General features: G+C 40.0%; 2 protein-coding genes across 2 annotated transcripts in view; both read right to left on the bottom strand.

The window, feature by feature from the left end:
* Positions 1 to 1,883: 1,883 nt before the first annotated feature.
* cenpt (centromere protein T) lies at positions 1,884 to 8,126 on the bottom strand. The gene is made up of 13 exons (XM_004574990.5): positions 7,787 to 8,126; positions 7,503 to 7,623; positions 7,284 to 7,428; positions 7,113 to 7,206; positions 6,885 to 7,021; positions 6,700 to 6,757; positions 6,422 to 6,558; positions 4,328 to 5,404; positions 3,917 to 4,240; positions 3,732 to 3,837; positions 3,311 to 3,484; positions 3,103 to 3,207; positions 1,884 to 2,404 (listed from the first exon to the last, which is right to left on the bottom strand). Exons 1-13 carry the CDS (start codon positions 7,870 to 7,872, stop codon positions 2,275 to 2,277), a joined length of 2,694 nt encoding a protein of 897 aa, XP_004575047.1. The 5' UTR covers positions 7,873 to 8,126; the 3' UTR covers positions 1,884 to 2,274.
* A 1,271-nt stretch (positions 8,127 to 9,397) lies between these two features.
* LOC101485277 (cytochrome c oxidase subunit NDUFA4) overlaps positions 9,398 to 11,038 on the bottom strand; it is a 2,507-nt gene continuing 866 nt past the window's right edge. The window contains exons 2-4 of the mRNA XM_004574991.5: positions 9,988 to 10,076; positions 9,821 to 9,881; positions 9,398 to 9,665 (exon numbers count right to left, since the gene is read on the bottom strand). Coding sequence (XP_004575048.2) covers positions 9,609 to 9,665; positions 9,821 to 9,881; positions 9,988 to 10,076 — 207 coding nt within the window. The 3' untranslated portion in view covers positions 9,398 to 9,608. The remainder of the gene's footprint in view (positions 9,666 to 9,820; positions 9,882 to 9,987; positions 10,077 to 11,038) is intronic.

The raw sequence follows: 11,038 nt of genomic DNA, 5'->3' as shown, positions 1-11,038 counted from the left end.
TTGTGCTCAGCGTCTTTTAGTTTACATTTTGACTGCACAATTGTGAGCTTTTTGTTATGCACAAAAACAACATTGTTTTCTTTTATTTATGGAGCATTATTATTTAATAAATGCTCATAATTTATTTTTGAGTAAATTTTATGTACATCTATGCTCTATGTTAATAAAAGTGCCTGTGTGACATCTGGGACACAGCTTTGACTAAGAACTCTCTTTTTTGTTCTTACTTTATGGCTTTAAAAAAAAAAAATCGAGATATATATCTTATATCGCCATCTAGGTAAAAAATATCGAGATATGAATTTTGGGTCATATCGCCCAGCCCTAATACAGGCTCAAATATAAACATACACTCACTTAAATCTTTTATGTGTTGCTTAAGGTTTTACAGTGTCCAACACTCAGAGCAATAGGAAAGTACAAGTAGCTCACTGAAGATTTAATATGAACTGTAGATTTACACAAGCTAGCAAGGTATTTTGGAGCCATTTCTAAACAACGGCACTATCCAAGATAATCAGTTCAAACTTTATTAAAGTACAACTTATTTTGATGTCTCATTTTGCCAAGGTCTGGAAGAAGACCCTCGGACAAGAGAGAAAATTGGTTAGGATGTTCAAGAACAACAGCTCTGGCCAAGAATGCACATCTATTCCAAATCTGACACCTTCAAGCTCAATTTAGAATTAGATTTGCTATATGGACAAGCCAAATACATTCTAGGGAAGAGTATTATGGTCAAATGAGAAAAAGATGAGCTATTTGGCCACAACAACAGAGGGATGTTTCAAGAAGTAAAGGTTGGGCTTTCAAACCTAAGAACACTGTATCAGCTGTCAAGCATGCTGGTGGTAGCATCATGCTCTGGGACTGCTCCCAGTGGTGCTGGTACATTGCACACCTTAAATCAACAGTTATTGAGAATTCCATCAATTCCTCCAAAAAGAGTGATTAAATATCCAGCTAGAATTGTGACACAGGCATCTGTGACACAAGCAAGTTGTGTCTCAACCATAACCCTTTGGTTATGGTTGAGACACAACCTGCTAAGGGGCATTTAACCAAATATTAGTGGGAGAGTATATATATTTCCAATGGTCACCAATGTGTTGCAAGAAAGACCAATAACCATGGGAAATTTTGAATCACCAGTTAAAATAACTCCAGTAACTGCATGTCTTTGGACTGTGGGAGCAAGCGAGAACATGCAGACTCCACACAGAAAACCCCCCCCGACCAGATGATGGATTCAAACCCAGGACCTTCTTGCTGTGAAGCAACAGTGCTAAACCCCATACGACCATGCTGCCCACTTGTATCCACTTAGTCTTTAAACATGTATGCTGTACAATCATTCCACCCTGGAAAAACAAGTTTAAAAAACCCATTAAAAGCCCCAAATCACCATGACATTCACATGTACATAATGTATCCAAACAAAACTAATTGAGCCCATTTTAAAAAGAATAGTAAATAGCCCTGTAATCTCAAGCAGAGATAAATAGACATCAGCTGTTCAATGTAAAAATGAATTAAGAAGCATCACATGTTATTAGCGCCTGTTTGAGTGTGTATATATAACAAAAGCTTAAGCTTTTATGGAAAACATTATTAGCAGCAGAGGAAGTCTACCACTACAGCATGTTTCTTGCTTATTATGTCCTCCTTTTTAAACCAGTCATTTGTGATGAAATATATCGATTGCCTCATTTAGTGAGCAAGGCTGAATCACTCTGGACCAGGCGGTGCTGTCCTCACATTCTCTCCATTTTTCAAGTACTCTCATAAAAACACAATTTTTAGGCCATCTAGTCTTTCTGAGCCTTATAAAAGCAGTGTATATCTGCATAACTTTCTTAATAAGCAGCACAAAGCACAGCATGATGGGCTGAAATCCTAATTTATCAAGGAAAAACAAATAATTCAAATGCCCCTCACGATCCACAAACATAAGATATTTCTGTCTGAGTATTTCCTTAATAATACATGTGTGAAGCACAGATATGTGAAACTTTATTTCAGCTTCCTTTATTATTATTATAAGTTTAGACACTGCTTTGTTTCATATTGTAGAGAATACAGTTGGCACGCATATTTGCACCCATGAAAACATACCTAACAGCAACAAAGTACAGTTATCCAGAGACTCGCAGTAAAATAAAGATACATGCATGTAATTTACACATTTACAGAAGCTTTTATGCTCCAATGAATAAAGGCATTGTTTGAACGCAGTGTACAGAAAAACAAGTAGCAGTCCAGGAGATGAAAGATTCACCTCCGCTTTGCAGGGATAACAACATTTCCACTGGTTGCGATGGGGATTAGAAGCCTTCGCTGGTCCATGCGAAGATATTTTTCAATAAGCACTTCCACTGGCACCTTGTCATTCACATAACCCTGCCTGCAAGTTACAAACACATACTGGTTAAGTTCCATGTTAGAAAATTTATGTGAAATGTCAGAAAATAGATCATGAATGAGGTGTGCTACCTATAGGCAGCATTTAAGATATTCTACAGGCTTATGCTCTTATTACAGTCAGATATAGCCTTCAAACTACAAAGAGCTCAACATTGCCATCTAGAGGTCAGAATAATCCAAGCGTTGCAGAGTGGGTTTTTTCCTCCCCCTTACTGTAGAGTCAGTGCCTTACCTGTACAGGCGGGCACTTCTGGCTTAAAATACATATTATTTTGGGGCCTTTTGCCTTTATTAGATAGTGGAGAGTGGACAGGAAAGACAGGCCTACACTCAGTATAGGTTTCTTGATTTGCTTTGTTTTTTGGTTCATTTTATTCATTTATTGATAACACACACCAGACAAACTAAACAGCTAGCTAGTTGACATGTACACTGAGATATGCAGAACAAGGTATTTAAATAAATCTGTACATGTTTGCTCCATAAAGTTATATAGCAGTGTTGTACTGAGCCTCCTCAAACCCTCCTAGGAATACATAATGCAGTTTTGTGTATAATGTAGTTCGCTACATTTTTAAGTGGTATTTAAGTTTTGCTTTTTCCTCCTTAATTAAACAAAGGGGCTTTATGACATTAAAAACATCTGATTGCAAAAAGTCTTGAATTCTGCCCTCATACCTTTTCAGCAGAAGTTCAACGTCCTCGACCTCTATGGTTTTTCTCTTTGCATGGGCAGCATACGTCTCCAGGTCCTCAGCTAGCCGGTCAAAGAATTTATCCATTCTGTTAAAATTACAACAAATCTGTTATATTAAAGCAACACACAGTTCTAACAGACAAAGAGACACTGCATGTGATTAATGGCGAAACACAGTGTGTTACTTACATTTCATTTAGGACAGGGTGGACGTCTGCAGAGACTTTTGTTTTGGCAAATTGCTTAAAGACGCCCATAAGGTAGCTCTTAGGAAGGATAGTTTCCTTTTTAGAGATCCTCGTCTTCCTCACTCTCCTCTGCTTAGGTTTAGCTGCAGGTAAAGGTTCTCTTGTACCGCTGGTACTGGTGGAGATCAGAAGAGAGTGTCAGTGAATTGCCGAATAAAAACTTGATTCTGTACCTGTGCTACAATAGCAGTTTTTCTATTTAAAGTAGAGAAGCTTTTAGGGAGTTAAAAGAGCACTGTGTCAGCTGAAAGGTCCATATCCCCAGCTGAGTAGGTACTTCTTTCTCCCTAAAAACAGTCCTGACTGAAACCCACAGGACACACAAACACACACACTTAAGTGTAATAGGACATGCAGCTTACCTGGCCTGATTGTTCTTTAGAACAGAAGGTGATGCTAAAGGATCAGGACGATTAAAATTAATTTTCTGTCTGACAAACGCTGGAGTCTTGCAGGGGAAGTCTGAAGCTATCAGAAAACAGATTTCTTAGTCATTCTGAATGCTTAAATAGATATTTTACCAGTGCATGTTAAAAGAGAAAATAACCTTCATCCTCTTCATCATCATAATCTTCTTCTTCTTCTTCCATTTCTTCTTCTGGTTCAGCAGCATCCTCAGCTGGAGCTTCATCAGGCACAGTTTCACTCCTACCATCTTCAATGTCATACGTTCCCTCTGACAGAGGAAATGAGTTCTCTTTGTCAGCCTCAGGCTCATTCGTTGTCCCAGTGGCCTCTGCCTGTCCTTGGGTTGAGGATTCGGCCACATCAGGGTCTCCGGTGTGAGTCTGACCATTCTCATGGCTTCCCATCTCAAAGCTGGTGCGCAAATCCAGAGTGCCATGTCCTTTGAATTTGGCATCAGGCCATCCTACAAACAAAACCACAAACAATATTTAATCTCAATCATACAGATTTTTAAATGCTAAATGATTGATTAATTGATTTTTTTTTTAACCTGCAAACGTAGCATTAGGGAAATCCTCTGCTGCCTCTGTAACCGGCACAATGAGACCGCCCTCAGAGCGATAAGCCCTCCGGCTGATGTGTTCTGAGTCATGTTTCAGCTGAGCTGATGCCTCCTCTTCATTTTCACCGCTGAAGATCTCAAAGTCATTTTCGTTCTCAGACTTGGTCACGTGCTCATTTCTCTCAGATTGACCACTAACATCCTCTTCAGGCAGGGCTGCTACAACTTCATCAGTGTGATATTCAGTGCCACCATCCTCTTCATCCTTTTCGGTTTGAGAGTCTAGTACAACGTCCTCTTCCTCAGACTGAGTAGATGCTTCAGCTCCCTCTTCGGACTGGGAACCAGTTTGAGATTCTTCTACGCCTCTCTTGTCTTCTTCCTCTTCTTCAGTCTGATCCTCAGCCACATTCTCGTCTTCAGACTGAGAACCTGCGTCATCACCCTTTTCGATCTGCGAGTCGGCTGTACCTCCATCAGTGTTAGAGTCAACTACATCTTCCTCATCTTCTTCCTCCTCCTCTTCAGTTTTAGAATCTGCTTCAGCTTCCTCTTCAGCCTGTGACCCTGCTTCAACACCCTGTTCAAGCTCGGAATTAAGAGCAACTTCTGCTCTTTCCTCAACGTCTTCAAACTGAGCTGCATCCTCGCTTACACCGGTCCGAGATTGAACTACATCTTCATCTCCGTCAGATTTTGCCAAGACATCTTCAGGTTTACTGTAAACTGTTCTCCTTGCTTCCTTCTTTTCAGATTCATCTTCAGTTGGAAACACACACAATTGGTCAGTTTCCAGCTTGCTCTGCTCCACTTCCATTTGCTCCTCTGGCTCCATCTCCCTCATGTCCTTCTGCAGCTGAGACGCCACGACTGTAGGTTTGTCCTGAGTAGCAATGATAGAAAAGTTGGAGGTCATGGCATCAGCCTGGGCGTAGAGAGCCGTGTTACAGTTCACAATATCGGCTGTGATATCTGGTTCGCTGAGTTTGCTTAGACCTAAGGTGAAGCCCTCAGAGTGAGTAGATTCACCAAGCCCCTGCTCCACAGGTCCAAAGCTGCTCATACCTGGATGACAGGAAGGAGGAAAATGTAAGGTGGAGGTAAAGAGCAGGTGCAAATAACCTACAATTCTTTTCATGCTGTACTTCTGTTCTCACATCACTGGGCTGAAGTGTTAAATTTATACTCAGTCGTAGGTTTGCACTGAACCTCTGCAGAATTTAACTAAAACTTTCACCAGCAGGGGGCAGCACCTTACTTGTAGGTAGGTTGAATAGTTGTTGTATGTGTGCCGGCAACTTAACCAAAGGTTACATGGCCTTGTTACACAATCTTGTGATAAAAACTGGCATTAAACAAAATTACAATCCAATCTAGTTCCACTTTTTTTTTTTTAAACCTCCCTTCAGCACGATTCTTTTTGAGACATGGTCCCAAGCAGCTGTTTCTTTGCAGTCTGGTAACAGCTTTACTTACTGAAACATTTTCACATGCACTCATCTACAAAATGTATGAGAGGTGAAGAAGACGGTGGAGATACGCGTCAGGGGTGGTTTGTGGCAGAAGACCAAAATGTCTGAATAAAGGACCAGAGGCCAAGCTGGGGCCGAAGATGTTAAGAAGTCTGAAGGACAAGATTAGAAATGAGTATAACTCAGGTTTAGTCAAAGTCTGGACTCAAAGTTACAGAGGCAAAGCTGAGGGGGTTTGGACATGTGCAGAGGAGGGATAAAGGGATTGAGGATAAAGATGGATGCAAATCACTGACAAATTCACTGTGGTGACCCCTAAAGTGAGCAACCGAAAGAAGGTGATATTTAAAGTGACTCAATAGCAGGTCAAAATACAGTGACAGTTCTCAAGGTGAAAAATCCTGATAGTGAGATTATTTAGCAATGAATGAATCAATTATCAAATTAACCAGTTGGTAACAACAGTGTGTGAGATTATATTACATTTCTGGTTAAGTTTCTGTGTTTTACACCATATGGTTGTATGGCTGCTGTGCCTCAGAAAGAAATCTTTGAAAAACCTGTGTCCCATTAGAAGAATGTAATAAAGTATTTTGAGCGCAGTGTTCACCTCCCATCCGTCGTTTATCTACAGCAGCACCAAATTCTTCCTCTGAGATTTTCCGACGATTTGAAACTTTTCTCTGCAGACCTCTTTTCTCAGTCTTAGCGTCAACAAACGGAGTTTTTAAATTCAAGGAAGCAGAGCTGAAAAACAGATTGGACATAAACTAAAAACCATAAAAAACAAACATGGTGTGCATTCACACGCTGATCATTAATTCTAAACCTAGTCATGGGTTTGATCCCTGATTAGAATTAATATTTTGCATTCTTTGTACACTTTACCTCAACACAGACAGTGATGAATTGTCATCTATTGATAGTTCAGTTTCCTCTTCAGCTTCTGGAAGCACAAACATCCAGCATACACAGTAAGTGTTCACATTGCTGCAGAAGCACAAAAAAAAAAAAAAAAACCCACAACCTCATTTTTAATCTGTGTACCTCCTCAATGCTCGTTTCAATCTTACCATCTCCATCTTTAAGTCGTTTTTCAAAAGCCGTTGTGTTAAAACTCCTGCGCGGTCTCTTTCGGCTCAGTCCCTTTGCAGTGCTGGCTGCTGGGCCAACTGTTACATCAGGCAGGTCCAGCCCTGACAGCTCCATACTGAAAGTCAATTCAGCTCAAAAGTTTATTTTCCATCACAACCAGGATTAATTCAGTAATACCATCAATCACCCTGTAACCCACAGCTCACCTGTGATGCGTTTTGGAGATGGTCGAATTGGCTGAAGGTGGCTCCGGCTCTTCAGATGTTTCTGTCTCATGAACCACGGGGGATTTCACCGGCTCTGAAAACCAAAACATATAAGCAAAAGCAAAACCAACCGAAACCAACCAGGAATTAAAAGAAGGCTAGTTCACGCACCTGTCCGCAGGATGTTTATGAGTATGTGTCTGGGAGTGTCTCCGTCATTAATCAGTACTGAAGATGTGGCAGGCATGTTTGCCTTTTTTAACACAACTGAGGCAGTCCTCCTTTTAGTGGCGGGGAGGGATTTTCTGGTTATGCTCTAGAAAAAAGGGACAAAGTTAATAAGTTTAACATGCCCACGAATAACAACTACGCTGCTCACCTCTATTTTACCTCATGGAGCTTATGTCTCATGCTCCGCCTAAGGATCTCCTGCGGGGTTTGGGGACCAGCATCTTTCTTGCTGAGCCTGCTACTCCGCCGGGTCCCGCTGCTACTCGGCTCCTGTGAATTACTGGAGACAAGTCATCTTACGATTAATAATACTGAATACAAAGCCGCTGAGACTAACGTGCGACAACCACAAGTTTGTCGTTAGCGATAGCTTAGCTAGCATTAATGCTGAAAACGCCAGTGAATAAGACTTTCGTAGTTCTCTCCCAGAAAATGAACCGTACCTGCGTGTGACAGGGGTCCTGGGTGGCTCGGTGGTGAGAATATGTTTCAGCAGGACCCGAGCGGACAAATCCTCCGTGGGATCCATTTAGCCACCGAGGAGCAAAGTCAGCTGGTTAGCTGAACTCAGCTAGCAGACAATTGCGGGCAGTTAAACGTCAAAAATGTCAAACAAATGACTTTTTCCACAACGACGCTGTCCAAACAAGCGGTGCTGAGCTGAAATTAGTGTCGTTTATCTCAGCTTTCACCCGAACGTCATTTGTGCTCTGATCCTTGCCTTGTGTTTTCTGTTTCAACGGACTCAATTCTCATATGGTCCCGCGTTATTTTTAAGTGAAATCTCGCGAGAAGAGAGATTTGGCTTTGAACCTCGAGATCGCAATGAAATAAATAAATAAAATTAAAAATGAAATTTTAATATTGTTTTCAGAAAAAGCAATAATATAAATGAATAATTTACAAAATCAGAGCTATGGAATTTTTTTCAATACTGAAATTTTATTTTATTGTATTTTAGTTTAGTTTAGTTGTCATCCATACTTCAAAATTGTGGGTGATTATCCATTATTATTATTATTATTATTATTATTATCATCATCTTAATGAAACTTTTGTGAAAATATCTCAAAACAAAACAGAAAATAACTTGAAATTTCTGAAAATGAAGTCGAAAATTTGAGCTAATGACTCGACATTTTGAGATAATAATCTAAGGCAAGTGAGGTGTTTTGAATTTCTGTCAGGTGTGCATTAAATTTTGACCAGTGGAGTGCAGTGCGATAAACTGGAAAATAAACGTGAGAGCAACACAGTTCTCAAGAGAATTTATAATATCATAATTCCCTGCAAAACATGTTAGTTACCACAAGGGGTGAAAATTATAAAAATGTTTCATTTTGAGAAACTTATCCTACCCTTTATCATAAGATTGGACACCACTACCACCACCAATTTCAAATTTGGATTCATTTGGCATACCTCAGGCTTTTCTCCCCATTTCCATTCCTGAAGAACATCCTACCTGCACACCATGCCAAGATTTCAACTAATAGCTCTTTGGGAATCACTATGTTGGTGCAAAAATACAATTTTATGTCTCTCAGACTCTGTTATCCTTGGCATTTTTCATAGATTTAGTTAAGGAAATTGGGGCAAAAGCTTTGAGCTTTTCAAGAATTGCTCTAGAACACATTAAAAATTACAAGGAAGTCTGACTAGTTGGAAGCAAAATATAAAAAAAGCAACAAACAAAACAAAAACAACACACACAAACAAGGGATGGCTCAACACTGGATTTTAAAAATTCAAACTTACTTTAGACATTAAAATGTAAAATCTGTGTCAATAGAATAAGAATTTCTTCTTTTAGGTTCAAATCTAAGACCAGGTGCAGATGATGGTTAAACCATTTAGAATTTGAGATATATGCATTAAATATAAGGCTATTTAAATAATATAAACAAACATCAGGTGGCACTTGTTCTCATTGTCTCAAATTCTAATATAGTTTCTTTGTAAACCACTAAAAGAGCACATTCTTGTTTCTCACATTTTCTGATGTGTTGTAATCTTTCCCCTCAGCTCTTGCCTGTAAGCATGCAAGGGAGGCGTTAAAGATTTAAATAGTCTTTAATAATTTATGGCAGCAAACTGATAATTATATTCAACAATCAGTAAAACAGGTGGTTGTCTGTTTTATTCATAGTCATTTATAGGTGAATGATCCCTTTGCCCAGCACACTGGAAATAAACTTTCATTTGCTGTCATAGGTTGTTTGATTTTTTTTTAAAAATAGTGCAAAGGCTCCTCGTACGGATGGCTTAGAAGTCTGGCCTGTCCTCCTTCAGTTTGGAGTAATCCATGTTTACTGCAAGAAGCTGGACACACACACACATAAAAACAAATATGCATTATCATATGACTGCTGAGATATGGACTTTGACGCAAGATAACAGAAAATTATGGCCTGTCCTTTGTAGAAACATGCCTGCTCTATAACTTGACGTAAAGGATTAAGAAAAACGGCTCGTACTTTGTACTGCTGATGGGGCTTCATTTGGTTCCAGGGTTCAGGGTTGTTCTTGTGATCCCATCTGAAGACAAGAGGAAAAGCCGTGATCGAAACAACACATCCCCGAGTAACCGAGGAAAGTGAAAACGCCCGCTTTTCTATAAGTTTAAATCGTCTCAGATACTTACGACACGTCTGGGTTTTTCAGAGCCGCCCTGGTCAGGGCCAACACACTCATGGTTGCCCCTCCACTTATGAAGATGAACAGGGGGATCAGCTTTGGAGAAAGGGCATCAATTAGTCAATAAAGCTATTGCTTTATCAATGCCAGTGGAGCAAAACCAGAAGAGAACAATATACAGAGTTTTAAAAATGTTGGGCACATTTTCCTTCTTGAGTTTAGGATGGAGGAGGAGAAGTTGCTATAAATCTGTGTAAATCTGTTGCTCTCTGACTGGAAGTGGTAGTCCTAGATTAGGTTACCAGATGTCAGAAACTAAAACTGCAGACATAAAAGATGGGAACAGACAAGACGGACTCTGCTTTCCTCTGCAGCTGCAGATCTTGCAGGATTTCCAGTGTGGAGCCTTAAAGAGTATGTTTCTATGTTTGATCTATAAAACGTTGATAGATCTTTGTTATCTGCGTCCTTTTGGATCTTATTCAGCATTTCATCTGTTACAAACCATGTGTAGGAGTCCAGTTTTTCCTACTGTGCATTGCCAAGACATAATGTGTCTTATTAAGTTTTAAGATAAGGGCAAATAGTTGTTGTCCCTGCTTATATCACCACACTTTGACCCCGTGGCCAGTTGCATGTGTCTAACAGCTATTAATACAACCAGGGCCACTTTCTCACCTTGCTGCTGTGGGTAAAAATGTGCAGTTGTCCTCAAAAAGCCTTGCTAAGGCAGTGCTACTTTTATAGTAACAGTCTATGATGTATAAAATGCACAGAATTTCCATGTTGGTATTGTTATCTCATGACATAAGAGGATTGTTTAAACAATGAAGAGTTTTCACCAGCAGGGAGCAACAGGCTGCTCAGTCACAGAGCAGGAGGGGGACAAAGCATTTCCATCCAGAGGTCTATTAATATGGAGGCTGCCACAAACCAAACCCTTTCACACCGTCGTCCTTGGAGAAATAAACCCTCACATGCATTTATCTGGCCTTCACTCAAGCTAATATGGAAACTACTCCACCGCTATACGTGCTTCCACCACAAACCCTTTCGCA

The sequence above is a fragment of the Maylandia zebra genome, linkage group LG8, assembly GCF_041146795.1.
Source record: "Maylandia zebra isolate NMK-2024a linkage group LG8, Mzebra_GT3a, whole genome shotgun sequence".
NCBI lineage: Eukaryota > Metazoa > Chordata > Actinopteri > Cichliformes > Cichlidae > Maylandia > Maylandia zebra.
The sequence above is the reverse complement of the archived record's forward strand: the minus strand, read 5'-3'. Positions and strand labels throughout refer to the sequence as shown.

Coding starts and splice junctions, on each gene's coding strand:
- cenpt (XM_004574990.5), bottom strand. CDS start 7,872: ATGGATCCCACGGAGGATTTGTCCGCTCGGGTCCTGCTGAAACATATT. Junction 7,429..7,502: donor TGAGACATAAGCTCCATGAG/GTAAAATAGAGG, acceptor CCTTTTTTCTAG/AGCATAACCAGAAAATCCCT. Junction 7,022..7,112: donor ATCTCCAAAACGCATCACAG/GTGAGCTGTGGG, acceptor ATTGACTTTCAG/TATGGAGCTGTCAGGGCTGG.